The sequence below is a fragment of the Scophthalmus maximus genome, chromosome 20 (genome assembly GCF_022379125.1).
Source record: "Scophthalmus maximus strain ysfricsl-2021 chromosome 20, ASM2237912v1, whole genome shotgun sequence".
NCBI lineage: Eukaryota > Metazoa > Chordata > Actinopteri > Pleuronectiformes > Scophthalmidae > Scophthalmus > Scophthalmus maximus.
In genome coordinates, this window is record NC_061534.1 from 2040001 (window position 1) to 2057500 (window position 17500).

The following is a 17500-nucleotide window of genomic DNA, read 5'->3' on the forward strand; positions in this document are numbered from 1 at the left end:
TTGGTTACCTTTTATTAAATCTTACAACTACACATTTCTAATACTGTAACTTAGTATATTTCATGTTTATTTTCTTAATTTAACCCTTCACCCTTTTAATTATCCATTTTAATGCTTTTTTTGCATTTTTTTTTTTTGCTTTTGCACCTAAAACACTCCGACTTTCCTTGTCGTTGGTCTGACCGTTTTAAATCAACAATGAGTGACTTTCCCACACATTAATGTCTGAATTACGTCAATTCAGACGACTGTACAGGATGATGTAATCACAGATGTCCAGGGTTAATCTCCCGACAGACGAAGGAAGTTTGTGTGAACTTTGAAAAACATCAGATGTGTTGTCCATCTCTGACATGTTGCACTGCTACGTACCAGAGAACTGAAGTTATGTTTGCAAAGACAATTTTTATTGGACCGGTTTGCAGCACAAACAGAAAAAAGAATTGTTCTCTTGTTAAATTGCTGTGAGCTCTTCCAGCTGATAAAGTTTTTTATATATCACAGTGAAGCTAGAGGAGAAAAGAAAAAAGTACTTAAGACTAAAATGTGATTTGATGTAACAGCTGCTGAGTGTTTATGTCTTTCCGAGTTAAAATGTCTCGTCGTCCCTCCAGTAATCCTGTTCCTACACATCACAGTAACTTAAACCTGAGCTTCAGTACTCTATCACGTCACCATGGATGAAATTCACTCTCTCTTCAGTCGACTCACAAACATTCACCGAGCTTCATCAGGGTGAAAACATCAAACCAACAAGTGTTTGATGAACCGTCTTCATCTTTCCCTCCGATGTTTCTCTCCGGAACCTGAGCAGACGACGCCAAAGTCCATTCATCTTCTTTCCGACGAGACGATCCTCGTTAATAAAAAGCCACTTCAGTATTTAAAGCTCACCACCTCGGCGAGACCTCACATCACGGCTTTAAACCGGTTAGAGCTCAGCGGCTTCTCTTCAGTTCAGTTTAAACAACTTATTTATTTGACAGGGCGGCTCTCAGGGGACGGCGCCTCGCGGCCTCTTAAGTGCCTCGGTGAATCTCTGCAGCAGCGTGAGAGTCTCTCTACATCGCAACAACACTGACGGCTGGAAATTAGATTTGTGATTATCCTGCAGCATGGCTGCCGAAGCAAACGCCAAGAGGAATCAACCATATGTCTTAAATATAATGAAAAAATGCTTTCACAATTTATTATGATGGAGAAAGCTAATTTGATTTCAAACACTGCAATAGAGCTGCAACACTTAATCGATTAATAATTCACTACTAAATTAATCTGCAACTATTTTGATACTACTCCCCGAGCAGGGACTTTTCATGGGGTGGAAAATAATTCTCCAGATCTTAATTTACACCCTGGTCCCTGCTGTGGAAACACGCAGAGTTCCAACAAAAAGGTTCCTAGTTGCGAGGGGGAAAGTTCATGCGGTAACCGAACGCAGCTTTATAATCCGATTAAAGCTCCGAGAAGCTTTCTGACTAATCCTGGACAAACAATACGAAAAAAATTAAAGCTGAAGAGATCCCAGACACTGTACATACACATTTACACAAAGACCAACCACAAAGTGGGGAGAACTTGTGTAAAAGGAGTCATTGTGTCCGTGAAGACAAAACAATTGTATACTTACTGTCGTATTTATTACTAATCAGGGCTGTGAGGGTAAAGAGGTCAGATGAAAGTTTTTTAGGTCAGTTTGTCGTTAGTTTCCTGCACTGCAGGTCCAGAGTCTATTGTATTTAAAGCTGCTCACACCATCTGACCTCCTGCAGTCGTTTGGCTCTGCTGCTCTGAATGAACCCATTTGTTCACTTATAAATAATGTAAGTGTAGCTGACCTGTACATGGAGGTGTTTTGTCAAGTGGCAGGAATAATAATCAATCATTCAGTAACGCAACGTGTTTACTGTTCCGGGGCTCGAGTCACGTCTACGAAAACTGGGTCAATAAGCTTTTAAACTTATTCCCAAACGACGACCATTTTAGAAGTGGATTTACTTGAACCCTAGTTGAAGCCGTTGAAAGATTAACACCGTTGTTGTGACGTCACCATATTTATATTCCTGTGTCACAGGGCTGCACTGTATAACTAGAATTCCCGCCTCACCTGCGCCAACCAGTCAAGTTACAGTTAACATCCATGTCCATCCAGATTCACAACGTATCCTGTACGTTGTGAAAATTTAAACAATTAACATTTTTAAAAAAGTGTATTTCGTCGTATCGACACATTCCAAGAAAAAAATGAGGTTGGTTGAACCGTCTACTCACGGCAGATTTGTAGACTCTCGTCCGACCCGTCCTCGCAGTCCGGCTCCCCATCGCAGTGCCACCTCTTCGGGACACACTGGCCGTTCTGACACACAAAGTCCAACTCGGCACACGTCTTCTTAACTGGAGAGGAAAAAGAGACATTAATGAAACCTAAGAAAGAGGAACACTTGAATAACGACAAGGGAAAAGGAGCAAAGACACATTCACATACTTCATGAATAGGAATCACAGCAAACAAAGTTTCTTTCTTTGGCAGGTGAACAGTTTAATGTCTTGACTCCTGATTAGACAGAACTTCACGTTAGCATTGAAAAATGCCTTCAAAATTATTATCTGGAGATTTGACTGCTGCACTTTGTCAAAAACAAAAACACTTTTAGTGATGAAGTGAAATTACAAATGAAGGGAAACTAGAGCTTCCATTTTTCTGAACAATAATGCGATTTAAATTCATCCCATCACTACGTTATTAAAATCTGATAAATATATTGCAACTGTGAATTGTTGAGATGCAGGTTTTGAAAGAGTTAAATAACAGGCGCCCTCAAAAGTAACCTCCTTCAATTTGCTTTATCCAATTCTGACTAAATTTGTCAATTTATCAAGATATTACACTGGTGTTATACTAAACATTCAATAACGTTAAAATATACGTTTATCATCGTGCCTTTGTGCTCCACTGTAGCTGGTTGACTTCTGAGCTTTGTGATAAAATGAATTGTTCCTCAACCTTTTTTCGTATCAACCCCTAAAAAAAAGGAAGCAAAGAAAAACATCCGAGAGAAAATTAACCCGACAACAGCCACAAGACTTATTCACTGTTCAGTCGGCGCACAGAATTAGCATTAATAAGATAATAGAGTAAACATGTCTGTTCCAGTAAACAGCCGCAGAATTAATGATCCGACCTCCCACGACTCATTAAGACACCGTTAATTATGACGGATTTAATTAGACTTTAAAAGGTTCTTGCAATTAATTTATATTAATACTTATGAATGAGATTTTGATATAAAGCTATGAATCATCCATCATTGGGTTATGTGGTTCTTTAAAATGAAAACCGCAGCTCTACCTCCATGTTCAGACTTCTCCTCGTCCTTCTGACCAGAATACAAATATCTGTACTGGAGAAACAAGCAGCTCCGAGTTTGAGTGACGGCAGCAGTGAGTCGCAGCGGCGCTTCATTATCAACCCTCTTTCATGAATTAATTTTGGAAAAGTTAAAAACAGCTTCGACCTTCCGGTGACTGAAGAACAGACCAGAGACTCAAAGGCAACACAAATGTCAGCGGCAGAGAGAAAGACGACCAAAAGCCCGTTTGTAGATACGACACGAGAAGTCATGTACGCAGAATTCTTTGGTGTTGAAGAACACTGCTGCTAGGCAACACGGATGCTACAGAGGCTGGCGGTGTGCAGGTGGGTAATGTAACACAGGAAACACAAAAGATATGAAGACTGAGGGAGAAGACGAGGCTGATGGGAAAACCAACAGTTTCCTCAGTTATATTATATAAACGATTAAAATTACAACATATTAACCAATAAATTCATGAAAAAGGCCTCAAACATTTATGAAAATCCTATTATTTTGAAACATCTCCATAAAGTGCTTAGTTTCCTGCAGTAACTTCTGTGAAAATGTTGAATAAACTGATTTTACAGTGTGAGCCAATTAAGAGTATTTAATCTTCGACTTCCTACGCAGAATACAAATGGCTTGTAGGAAATTTCCTGCTTATGAATATCTGACGGGTTTTTCTGGTTATCAGGATTTTGTCCCTTCCATAAAAAATAAAAAAAACCCGCCTACAGTAGGATCCCTCCCAGGGTCATATGACCCAGATAAATGAGCGACAAGAAAAAAGAAGAAACAAGGTGTGAAATGTATTAGAGCGAGCGCACACACACACACACACACACACACACACACACACACACACACACACACACACACACACACACACACACACACACACACACACACACACACACACACACACACACACACACACACACACACACACACACACACACACACACACACACACACACACACACACTCCATATTTAGCTCTGCTCTATCTGCCATCGTCCCGTCACCGGGTCATTCTGTACCGAGGGAGTGTGTGAAGGTTTTTACTGGAGGGGCCCGAGCCAACATGTAACATACTGTGTGTGTGTGTGTGTCCTCACCACAGGAGTTCTCGTCGCTGCCGTCGCTGCAGTCCTCGTCTCCGTCACACTGCCACACGGACGGGATGCAGCGGCCGTTCCCACACTGAAACTGGCTGGCCTCACATTCCGTCTTCGTGCCTACGGGGAAAAAAAATTCAGTGACTACAGTCCTGAATGTTTTTCATGAAATCAAAGTTTGCTGTTTGTTCAGATGTAATTCGCCAGGGTTCCCCTGCAGAGTTTTCATTTCAAAATGACAGTTGTAATTGTTTTAGCACAGAGCAGCGAACAATGAGACACGAGCTCTACAAACATGGTGAACACACACACGCTGATGTCTGGACTCACAATCTCTTGTGTTTGCCACTGAAGATAAAGTGGCATCAATATTTTAGTGGACAACTCAACTTCATTGACCTGAAAATGTCCCCCGGGCAACATCTACTGAACTGAAGTCTGACTGACATCGTACAACCACTGAACACAAAGGAAATGAAAAGAATAAGAATTTAACAAACTGAAGAAAAACAATAAATGACAACGTATGGATCTTTAAGCTTATTTCAATCTTTCAAAGAGACGGATTTCCTGCCTCAGATTTCTAAAATGACAAGCTGTAGCTTTCTGCAGAAAACAATTACAGTATCCTAGAACTGTGAAAAGTTTCTGTCGATTAATTACTAATGAATCAGGAGTTGATTTCTAAGCAGAATCGAGGGACGATGAAAACGTGATGAAGTTGTTCAAAGAAGTGAAACTAGGCTCAGTTCCTCTTCGACTCTCTGTCCTAGAAAGATCATCACAGTCGTGTTGTTCTGGAGGTAGAGAGACGAGTCCAGGTCTTAAAATAAACTACCAGCGTCTGCCCTTGACGCTCGCTCGCTCGCTCCAGTCTGGACTGTGCGTCTGTCCAGGTGGATAAATGGAGCACGGAGAACTGACGGAAGCCCAGGATTTTACAGTTCCAACTGAATCGCTGTGCCACAGAAAGGTTTGCCAAAATAGAGACAATTTACATTTGAAGAAATAATGAAAAAAAAAAAGGTATCAAGACTACGCCAGCCGTACTTAGACCACAGATACATGTTACAGAACAGATTGCGTGCTGACCTTTCAGCCGCATCACCATTTCAATCAGCACAATCAAGGCATAATGGATGACAACGTACCTGCCCTGCAATTTCAAATCGGAAGAAAATGGAAGCAAATCAATCTGTCTAACGAATAAGCGACGATGTGAAAGAGACTGATTTATGAGAGAGGGACACAAAACAGTTCTCGCGCCTTCCTGAGAAACTAAAGTTCACACTGCTCAACATGTTTACTCTCTGTCCAGTAAGATCTGACCAACTGTTGGTCTTTACCTCGATAGCCAACACCCCACGATGGACGACCACCCTGTCAAACGTGTCGTCTTTAGACGGTCATGTTGATGTGGACTCCGACACAAAGGGCCAATTTAAAAAGTTTAGATCCATCTGACCTGACGACGCGTGGTTGATGGTTCCAGGGGTGCTATACTTATGCTTGGCCAATTATCGGATCTGTAACGCAATAATCAGTTATAAGTTAATTTTAACTGTTTTAAAATATATGTATATTTTTTAAAAGGGATACTTAGGCTCTGATGATAGTACTGCTAACGTTAGACACGCTCCGTAAACCTCTAACGGAGTTTGCCTTTTCTCATACGACGAGCGCAGCAGGAGATTGTCCCGAGTCGAAGTTCTTCTGCAGAGTTTTGCTTGCAGTTATCAACGTGCCCACCGTGAATTTTTTTTCTGGAGATTTTCCTGTTGTATTCTCACATGCTCTCACTCGGACATTTTGTGTGAAGCTACGGGCTGCAGAGAGAACGATCGGTCCACACAAATCCTGATTAAAGGGCACACACACCAGTCGTCGTCGCCATCGTGAGTCATTACATGAAGGGAAACGATCACAGCAGCAGTTAAAGTCCTGACTCATCACGTCTACGACTGCTGCTGACTTCACTGAAGAGGGAGGGAGGGAGACGAAGAATATGAAGAGCCTCCGGCCGGGGCCGATGCAATACGCAGGTTTATGTACCAATACCAAAACTATTTGTTCTAATAACCCTTCAGTTAACTAAAGAAACAAAAAGGTTTGTCCAAACATTAGCAGTCATACAAGTCGTACTAGGGTTCCATATCAAGGCCGAGCAATGAAAACATTAATTTGACAGAAAATGTACATCCAGTAGTTCCATTTTCATAATCAATTCATCCATCAGTCATTTTCTAAACTGCCTGTAGGTGTGAACAGGAGCATGACTGATTGATGTGATTGACAGGTGAACTGTCCAGGGAGCCCGAGACCCTCGAGGGGATTACGGTACAGCTAATGGGTCAATGGGTTGATGGATGGATGGATGGATGAGTGAACATTACAAATATTCCACACTGGGGCTTTAATAAAACACATATCACTCATTTAAGGTAAATGCAGATTTTAAAATGAGTCCAAAAAGAAAAGAGATTCAGTCAATTGTGTACAACTTTCAAAACCACCGTAACCAAGAAACAAAGTAGCCTGGGAATGATTTTTTTTCTCTTGGGCGACTGTTCCAGTGACTCTACAGAAACCCATCGACTTCCTGTTTGGAAAAACTGTCCACTCTGCAATTTGATCCAATGACACACTACTTCTATAGCAACCTAAAGTACACAACAAATCTGTACAAGAGTGTTTTCAGCTTGACATTTAAAGTCTGGACTCTCCTCGTTCCTTTCACTGCTGCTGCCACAGAATAAGAAGCGAGGAAGCTTCTCGCCACTCGGTCTCGACAAGATTAAGACAAATGTCACCGTTTCTACCTCCGTTCGAAAATCCTCGGTGGGCCCTTTCTCGGGTTGTGGCTTGGCATAAATTGTCGCCAAGATTACTTTGTGAGAAGAACTAGAGGCTCTTAACATTTCTCCTGTGGCGGCAACTGTCCATTTTTGCCATTGCCAAGATGGTCCAGCTTGCCAAACACCAAGAGTCCAAAGACCAAAATCACTAGATTATCTCTACAACCGAATCTGGAGATTTCCTCGCTGATCCAGTATGTCGTCTAGAATTTCAGTCCCTGTCATGTAGGGTTTGAAATTCACAACAGCCAAAGCGTCAAAATGCCAGTAACTCTCAGATGGCAGTCGTGGTAAAACACATTCCTACCTATGAGTCTCTACCATGATTGATTTACAAGAGAAGTGGAGTTGAGGAGTTAACAGAGTTGAACGAGACTGTCACTGAAGTTCACTTCAGACTTCCTCAGTTGGATTGTGGTGTTTTAATTCAAGTTAAGTTTGTGTTCGACATAAAACCAAATTATCTCAAAGAAAAACTGAAAAAAACACATTTCTTTTAAATAAGCTTGGGCAGAGATTTTTTTTTCCCAACTTAAAGTAGAAAAAGTTTATTTCAGACGTACGAAAATGTGTCCAACAAAGTCTCAGATCCACTTCTTTTGATACAGCCATCGTGTGAAAGCATGAGCTTCAAACTACACATCATTTCACATGATGATGTCATCCGCCCACCCAACCGCCCGCCGTACCCCTGCGTTCGAGGCCAGAGAAGTGGATCATTGTGTTGCTGTATAAACGCCGTCACACTGGAGGTCACGCTAATGCAATTTTCCCCAGTAACAGAAATGGTTGCAGCGTTACGCCTCCTCCTCCTCCTCCTGTCCACCACCCCGCCCACTACAAGAACCAAGCGCACCCCCCTCCCCTCCTCTGCTACGGCTGAGGATCTAGGTCTTGTGTGGTATCACAGTAACCACGGAGGGAAGGAAGAAAAAAATAATACATCCATTTTAATCAGGCCAGCGTTAATGTCGTTTCTCTCGCTGGCATCTAATACGCGTGACATCGTGTTGAAATAGGCGTACATCTGTTAGTGTGTGTTTGTGTGTGTGTGTGTGTGTGTGTGTGTGTTGAGCTGACAATGAGGTGCGTGTGTGTGTGTTGAGCTGACAATGAGGAGGTGCGTGTGTGTGTGTGTGTGTGTGTGTGTGTGTGTGTTTGTGTGCACACATTACAAGTACTAGTTTTGATTCACTGCTTCCCCCCCAAAGGCCATTTTCCACGGTAGGTGGGAATTCGAGAGACTGAAATCTGTGCGACACAAGAAGCAGCCAACCGCAGCGCTCGCTCGCTGCCTCTCAGAGTTGTTTTTATAATTCAGTCTGAATGCAAACTACTGCTGGAATGATTAGTAATTGCATCGTTAAAAAAAAAGAAACAATTAGGCCAAAATTTACAGGAAACTCCACAATAACACGAGACTGTCAAGTCACACACTTACTTTAAAATCAACTATGGTGATGACAAACTCAATAGATCTCATCAGGTCGGAGGACAAACTGTTAGGTGAGTGTCAAGATGATTAAACCCTAGTGAGAAAGTCATCTTCACTTTACGATCAATTGGCTTAAACGAAACTCTCGACCCATCTTTCTACCACGTGTCTCCAAGCTACTGCCTCCTAGACGAGCCGATTGGTCAAAGTACATCACATGTCTGAATCATCGGGCCTATCCAAGTGGAAACCCGTCGTGATGTCACCCGTTGGTTTGTGAGCTAGCACATTTTGTCCATCGCCATTTTGGATTTTTTGCAACCTGACGTATAATTGGGGGTGTGGTCTGACTGAAAGCTCGTCCATCTTCGCGCCCTGCAACCACGCACCGATTGGACAGTATACTAGCCGCCAATCACGTCGTATCCACGCTGCGGTGCTTTGTTGTCTATTTGACTCTAAATGAGACTGCAATTTACAAAAGTACATTGTGCTGTAATCGAAGAAAACTTGAAACTAGAGATTGAACCATGAACTCCACAGGAAAATGTTTTCTGACGTTATAAATCAATAGAGAAGAAGAGGCATTGTTCATTCAAAAGTTGGGAACAAAGATCACAATTCAGATCGTGGATTGGGAACGTTTGATAAGATTGTGAAATAGTTCTTTGGGGAGGGGGAGAACGTCCGTGATGACTACAACAACCAGTCTTTTTTGCTTTGAGCTGGCGACATGAATGCTGCTATGTGATCAAAGAAAGCCAAATAACGTTTTGCATTTGGTAGTTTAAGGGATTTTTTTTTTTTTTTTTAAGTGCAAGCATGTAAATTGGTGCTGAAAGAATTTGGCTACAGCTGATGAAGAAATACAAACAAATCAACAATTTCAACCATTAGTCGTTTTCACCTGCTGGTTCCAGTTCCAGGGCTGCAACTACTCTTAGTCAATTAATCCATTAAAGTCATAAAACAATCAGAGCCAGTCAGAAACAAAGATATGACACAGAAAAGGCCCATTTGAAAAGCTACAACCTGCATTAACATGTCTTAAAAATCAGTTGGTATAGAAAAATCATCTCTGAACTTTTCTGTCCTTGACTGTTTAATATGACTTTCTTTCTAAGTACCACCATGTGGTGATGAGGACTTCATCACCATCACCAGGCCTCAGTGGGATCACCTGCAGTCACTAATTGGCCGCGGGTCACTCGTCCTCATCAGTCCACTGAGATCTTCCCTCCATCTCCCTCCATCCCTCCATCTCCATCCATCCCTCCATCTCCATCCCTCCATCTCCCTCCATCATCCATCCTTCTCCCACTTGGACAAAATAAATAAATAAATGAGCAGCAGCCTCCTCGCTGGAGGCGGATGATGGTGATGATGGAGGCAGAGGAGAATCCCACAGTTGGGAGCGAATGTATTAGAGGAAAGAAAATCCTAAGAAGAGACGCCAACACAGTTGAAGAGGAGAAGAAGAAGATGTTTGAATGACAAGAGCGTCACCAGGGCAGATTGTCCCCGACTGAGAGCTCGATGTACGGGGGAGCAACACGGGCCTCAAGCCCCCTCATTTCATCCGTGTAACACAGCAACTGAACCACCACATTCGAAATGTATATAAAAAGCATAACACTCCATGTAAATTAATAGAAACGCAAAAGGAAACGGTTGAAAGCGAACGGGCTCGTGTGGAAGTCCCCACAGAGACGTTAATTCAGGGAGGAGGAGCCCGAGAAAGGGAGCCGGAGCTCGGCGGAGACAGGTGCACCGCCGCCGCCGCCGCTCGCTGGCTCGCTCGGTCGGTGTTAGCTTAAAACACGGAGCGCGCTTCATTAGCGCGCGCACACACACACACACACACACGCACGGACACTCACCGTGGACGGTAGCGCTGTACCGGAGGAGGCATGTTAGCACCGGCAGCAGCAGCAGCGGGACTCCCGGGGCGGACCGGACCATCTCTCGCGGTGAACCGTGCGGTTGCTAGCGGGTCGCGTCGCCTGCGTCCGTCGCCGCTCTTCTGTCTTCGTCGTCGCCCCCCCCCCCGCTCCTCTCTCCGCTGGCACGCGCCTGGCCTGCTTGACTCACGCACATACATACACACGCGCTCACGCACTGTCACGCACGCCACCGACCGACCGAGCAGCACGCGCCTCACGGAGCTCGTGTGAGTTCAACCGGCGGAGAGAATGAAGAACCGGAGAAGCGGCCGCCGCGCGCACCACGCGCCTTTTGACCCCGCCGCGCCGCGCCGCCGCTCTACCGCCTCCCGGTGCCGCCTCCGCCCCTCGAGCACAAATCCATTTTCGACAAGAATATTAAATGTGCCGGTTGTAATAACGAGTCTCGGGTCTCCGGTGTGTGTCACAGCTGAGCAGGGTTTTCTTTTCTTTCTGTCTTCCTCCTTCAGTTCGTCTTCGGCTCCTTGTTAACCCTTCACCGCCCGCGAGGATCAATACATAATCAATTCATTAAGGGGATTTTATTTTTATAAAAAAATGTTTAATGTTATAGGCAAACAACCTTCTGATTGTGTATCTGTCTACATATCAATAAATACAAATATTTGGAAGATGTTGGGGTTATTTTTAGTATTTTTAATGTATTTTTTTACTATCATTTTATTTATTTATTTTCAAAAATTAATGTAGTTTTAATCTTAATTTTTTAATTTTATTTTTAATTTTTTAAAATCCTTTTTTTTCCTATATTTTTTATTCCTAATTTTTTTTTTCTTGAAATGTAATTTAAATCTTAATTTTTTTATTTAATTATTTTTTTATTTAATTTTTAGAAGTCTATTTTATTCCAAATCTTTTTAAAAAGATTATTTTTTATTTTTTATTTTTTATTATTGTTACTATTGTTGTTGTTGTTGTCATTAAATTAATAGCAAATTGCCCCACAGTTGAACTAATAAAGGATCATATTATCTTAATTTATAACCTTTAATTTGAACAAAAGTAAATAAAAAGGAGTTAATGTGAGTTTGTGTTAATTGGTTCATATCAATAACCCGTAAATGTTAATCAAACATCATTAAACACTTTTGTTGCATCATAATAAAACTGTGTCCGTTCATCACTTCTTCTGATCTTTAATCCCTAATAGTTTATGTCAAATCTAAAAATATCATCAATTTAATCCTGAACTGAACAAAGTGAGTGTAACTTCAGCTCATCAGCGACCCCTGTGGTCACAGGTGGTAACTACAGGAACCTATACATTTCCCATGATCCTCTCTGTCTGTTGTTAACTGACAAGTCAAACAGGATTTATGAGCAAAAATTGTTTATTTTTTTAATCTAAGCAACAATGAGTTCATGTTTATTACAAGCTCATTAACGTAATGTAAGATTAAATGTGTTTCATTGTTATTTTGGCAATTTTAAGTACCTCTAAGTACCTTCCAGTTCAAAAGCGCCACGTTTACTTTTGTTTGTTTTTATTGAAGAATGTCTGTAGAATCTCTAATTATTTCTCACCTTTTTTAAATGTTCCTTTTTGTTTTGTAAAGCTTGTGCTCCACAAGGTGCCGTGTAAATAAAGTTGATTATTCATATCTCAGCGAGCGGACGGTCGACCTGAATCACGCGGCCGCCCTCGGCTCCACACATCCCCCCCTCGTCTGTCTGATGATGTTCATCCTCCCTCTGATCTTCACGTCTTTGGATTTTCCGGCGAGCCTCGTCGCTGCCAGGATTCATGGGCTCCCAGATCCCAGATACTTATCAGAGGATTGAACCTCATCCTCAGTGATGGCTGTATGCTGGGCTGCTGATGCACCCCCCAAGGCTCAATCTGTCCCAGATTTTTTTTTGTACATTCCCTGAAACACACATACTCATGAACTACTGTACATTTCTGTCGGAGAAAGCCTCGCCGTCTCCCTCTGACTGTCACTATCTCATTCTTGCCGTCACCTCAAAACCCACTTTACGAGTGAACATCTAAAGGCTTGAAAACCAGACTCTAATGAAATACAATGATGGGGAAAAAAAATCCTTATTTTTCAGGATCTTAAACAGGGAAGACGTCTCAGAATATCCAAAATCCATCGCCTCTTCTTAATTTCACCTGACAACCAGCTCGATAACTGGTGGAACAAATTTGATAGTTTATCTTTTTTTTTTCATGGAGGAAAATGGTCAGAATATATTTGCAGCCAAAGGGATCATCAACCTAATTTTTAAACAATATCTTTGGGTTTTGTTTATGTTTTTGAACTTGTCACCTTAGAACAAAAGACAGGTGTAATTATGAATCAAAAAATAATCCTGTATCATTTATCTATTTGACACTGGCTGAGTGACTGGTGCTGCAGCATCGAAGACAGAAAATAACAAGCTCTAAATAACCTTTATAAATCCTCAACATTATATTTTATCCTGTAGAAAATAATATATTTACATTTTTATTTTACAGTACATACAGCATTTACATATATAAATATAGATTTATTTACAGCAGTAAAGTCAGGCATTCAGAACAAAAAAATAATACCGAAAAATCTGTTCTGTAGTTTCTTTCCTCCGTAATCCTACTGACGACCAAACAGATGAACGGGTGTGTTTCTCGATGACTTGATTCCTGAACGCAGCTTGATTTTTCCCCACTGTCGTCGCATTGTATCTGTGATGCTGTGGCGGTTAAATATTCCTCATCTCCCATGTAGGGACGTGTGTTTGTTGGAATTGACCCCGAGGAACCTCAGGTGAGGGCCGGGACATAGATTTCCAGGGGTCATGAGTCATTTTTGTGTCACAGCGCCCCCGTGTGGAGAAAACACTCCACATCCATCTGACTCGTTCTTGAATTGGTCCTCACCACTTTGTCATTTCACAGTTTCTTGTTTGTAGAGAGAGAGGTAAGAATCAGTTTTATAATAAACCATGCCAGTTATTTAATCTTTGCCCTGACTCCTCGTCACTCTTCCTCTTCCTCTTCTCTGGTTCTTCAGTCGTATGTGTCCCGGGGTCAGATGCTCGGCAGCGTCTTGGCGAAGGGCTTCTGCAGGCACAGCGAGCCGTGGTGAGGAAGAGGATGACTGTGGTAGTGTTCGATCAGAGCCGACAGAGTGGGGAAGGTCACATCACCTTCCAGGAACAACTGGTCGTCCTGTGACAGGGGGAAGAAGAGGAGACTTTAATCCCGTCCCAGATTATTTTATAATATGTAAAGTCAGAATATGACAGAGAGCAGCAGGTTTCTTACATCCACAAACAGTCGGTAGTTTCTGGCTTTGCATATACTGATGTCCCACACCACCAGAACCTGGAGAACACACAAGATAACATGAATATATTTTAATGTAAAACAATACTGTTATGGTTTCTAGATGTCAGACAGAAATATCAGCTGTTGGCAACAATTATAAAATAATTTCTCATAAATAAAACATTATTTTCACTGTGGATTCAGTCACTAAAATGATGTTTGTGTCTGTACCTTGGAGGTCTTGGTCCCAGAGTTCCTGATGCCGTACAGTCCGTCCTCTGGAGGGACGGGGCCGTCGCGGAACAACCTGCAGGTACAAACATCGTCACGGGTTAACAGGTGGAACAGAACTATTTAACTCATTATTATTTTTTATTGTTTACTGTTTATTTGAGTTATTTTTGCTTGGTTTTCTGATTGTTTGCTTTTGTTTCATCATGAGTTTTGGCATATTTTATTTATTTGTATGCATATGTAACTTGATTACAAATATGTAACCGTGATATGTTTGAGCTGAACACAGGACGGAATACATTGTCTTTGTATGACTGCATCAATGCTTTATCGATTTTTGATATTAATGAAAAGACCTTGAATGTTTTACATGATACAAATACACATGAGACAAACTGCTTCATGAAATAAAGCAGAAAGAGAAAAATATGTTTTCTTTTCTGCCACTAGAGGGCAGTGACGGAGAGTTTTGTAGTTTTTTGTGTTTTAGTGTTTTTAGTGTGTGTGTGTGTGTGTGTATGTGTGTGTGTGTGTGTGTGCGTGTGTGTGTGTGTGTCTCGTACTTTTCTACAAAGCTGGTTTCAGTGGTGTCGATGAACACGGAGTCCGGCAGCTCCACCTGTGGATAGGAACAACATGTTTTTTTGTCTCGTCAACTACAAAATGCCAAAGGTAAAAGTCAGTGTCCGTGGTTTGAACAGACAGAAACAGTTTCACTGAGCAGCAACACTGGTTTGTGTCCAGTTCGCAGCAGCAGCATCTCAATCTCAACGTGAGAGATGAAGGTTAATATCAGCGCCTCTTACGTTCTCGTAGTCTTCATCGGAGTCCTCGTCTCCTCCTCCTCCTCCTCCGGCCGGGTCTTGTTTCCTCCTGCACTCCGACGGCGTCTCGTCCCCTGACGAGCGGAAGCTCTGGCCTTCTGGAGACGCTCTTCTGGTGGAAAGACAAGTGTCAGTGACGCGGCCTCCGACCACATTCACTTCTCCTTTTTTTTATTTTAATTTAGCAGATAATGGTAAATCCAATTTTGGGGAACAATATGGTGATGAGTTTACTTCGTTGACGCTGTTGTTTCTCTTCTTCTATTTCTGAAATTTGTTCAATTAATAAGAGACAGCTTGGGACGGTAGGAGCGGGGCTAGCAGTTTCCCCCTGCTTCCAGTCTTTGTGCTAAGCTAGGCTAATCACTCAATATTGTACCGATGAATGTGATTTTATGTTGAGAATTCAGAAGTAGGATTTCTTAAAACATCTGAAACTTTTTGTGCGTGTGTGTTTGAATGCATCTTACTGAAGCGAGGTCCCGGGCTGCTTGGACTTGGCGGCGCACGGCGAGGGTTTGGCGGCAGGCGGAGGAGGTTTGGGCATCACTGGCTTGCAGTGTAGTCCAGTTTTGGGCAGGGGAGAGAGCGGCGGGAGGCCATGGAGCGGCGGCAGACAGGGGGACGTCTGGTTGGGCGATTCTGACGTCACAGGTCGGACGGGGGACAGTCCTCTGGCGTTTGGGGGATGATGGGTCGGGGGAGTCGGCTTGCCGCGGAGGTTGCCCCCCTGGTGGTGGTGACGGTTGCCCAGCGACTGGCTCCCGCCGACATTCGGGGAGCAGTGGGCGGGGCCGTTTAGGACCAGACTGCTCTCTAATTGGTCACAGATGGGCAGAGTGGCGGGATAGTGGTTTAAAATGGCCGGCAGAGGCCTCCAGTCCCTCGCGCCGTTCCCCGGCCCGCCGGCGCACGACGCCTTGCCCTGGAAAGTTCTCTTCAGATTGGGGGGAGGAGGAGGAGGAGGACCGTCGGGCGACGGCGGCTTGTGCAGGTGGGGAGCGAAGGGCAGAGGCGGGGGCGGGCCTTTGACGGAGTCCTTCAGCACGGAGGGAGGGGGGAAAGAGGGCGGGGGTTTTTTGGGGAGCGGCACGGTCGGGATTCGGTGCTGCGGCGGGATGGGAGGAGGCGGGCCTTTCGGGAAGCCCGCACAGGAGTCCTGACGCAGCTGGAACACTGGCGGCACCGGGGGAGGAGGGTAGGAGGGGGGCGGCCCCGCGGGACGACCTGATGAGGTTAGGAAAAACAGAAATCAGAGGTTCAGAAGTTTTTCTTCTGTTGTTGATTTTTGTTTCCATCCATGTTGATTTTTGTTTCATATCCACGACATTATATAAAAATACGTTCAGATCAATATGTTTCCACTTTTCACAATGTGCCAGTTCTTTAAGAGGAGCCGTTTTGTTTCATGTACAGTTGAAGACTGAACGAGGCCCTCTGGTGGTAAGGACCCGCAAAGTACAGTAAGTCAAGAATAAACAAATAAATATTATAAATGTTAAAACAATATAGTTTTTGTGATAATTTGATTCTGGGTAAGAATTTTTTCCCCCACCCAAAATCAATTTCATATCCATTTAAACAAAATATATTAGTATATAAATATTATGGATATATTTATGGATTTGTCTTTTTTCATTGGATTTGAATCGTTGTCATCTATTAAGAACTTCTAGCTTGTATGATCGTGTAGTTGGCATCATCACCTGTAGAAGTCGGCGAACAGTCAGCGTCTGGCTTCAGATAGTCTTCCTCATCGTCATCGTCGTCCTCCTCAACGTAATCTGAAGGAGGAGTTAACAACAGTTTAAAAAACACACACATTTATCACATGTATTGTGTGTCTGTGTGTGTGTGTGTTCGTGGTTACCGTCGTCGGCGTTGCAGTCCTGGTGGGTGATATCCATGGTCCTCTCGATTGTGCCGTAGAAACTTTCGGCGTCAGAATCGGAGTCACTGCGGCGACAAAGGAAAACGTTATCGCCACGGCAACAGCACAAAGACCCCATCGAGTTGAAGTGGATTCAAAACGCCGTGTGTGTAGATGAGCTAGTTAGCCGATCTCAACTTCATGAAACTACAATGATGGAAATCATTTTTTTTCATCATATTTTTGACAGAGGAAGCTACCGACATATTTGTTTGTGGATGTATTTCTAACAGGCGTTGATTGAAATGTGGTAGGTTATTACAAAATGGAAAAAAAGGTTGATATCATATCCTGCTTTACGCGACATTCATTTTTTTAGGGTCAAATGTAAAAAAGAAAGAACTTCATCAAAAATCCTGTTTAATCCCAATATGTGGTCTGGAATAAAACCCACACAACTTACTAATCAAGAACAACGTTCTAAACTGAGGTCACGCGCGTGAAGATTTTTAGACGTTGTACTTAAACTCAAACAATAAAGTTCAATCTGGGGCCCTGTCCCGTCGCGTTTGTGAGAAATGCCGAGGT

General features: G+C 42.9%; 2 protein-coding genes across 7 annotated transcripts in view; both read right to left on the reverse strand.

Moving 5' to 3' along the window:
* Positions 1-11154, reverse strand: part of vldlr (very low density lipoprotein receptor) — a 27023-nt gene extending 15869 nt beyond the window's left edge. For 2 of the 4 annotated variants that reach the window (XM_035608674.2, XM_035608672.2), the window contains exons 1-3: positions 10645-11154; positions 4475-4594; positions 2272-2394 (exon numbers count right to left, since the gene is read on the reverse strand). In XM_035608674.2, the coding sequence (XP_035464567.1) occupies positions 2272-2394; positions 4475-4594; positions 10645-10726 (325 nt within the window). In that variant the 5' untranslated portion in view covers positions 10727-11154. The remainder of the gene's footprint in view (positions 1-2271; positions 2395-4474; positions 4595-10644) is intronic. The other 2 variants (XM_035608675.2, XM_035608673.2) reach the window with 1 other exon arrangement.
* Positions 11155-13107: 1953 nt separating this feature from the next.
* sh3bp2 (SH3-domain binding protein 2) overlaps positions 13108-17500 on the reverse strand; it is a 13612-nt gene continuing 9219 nt past the window's right edge. For 2 of the 3 annotated variants that reach the window (XM_035608679.2, XM_035608677.2), the window contains exons 6-13: positions 16913-16998; positions 16749-16826; positions 15513-16269; positions 15025-15154; positions 14782-14837; positions 14216-14291; positions 13982-14041; positions 13108-13885 (exon numbers count right to left, since the gene is read on the reverse strand). In XM_035608679.2, coding sequence (XP_035464572.1) covers positions 13745-13885; positions 13982-14041; positions 14216-14291; positions 14782-14837; positions 15025-15154; positions 15513-16269; positions 16749-16826; positions 16913-16998 — 1384 coding nt within the window. In that variant the 3' untranslated portion in view covers positions 13108-13744. The remainder of the gene's footprint in view (positions 13886-13981; positions 14042-14215; positions 14292-14781; positions 14838-15024; positions 15155-15512; positions 16270-16748; positions 16827-16912; positions 16999-17500) is intronic. The other variant, XM_035608678.2, reaches the window with a different exon arrangement.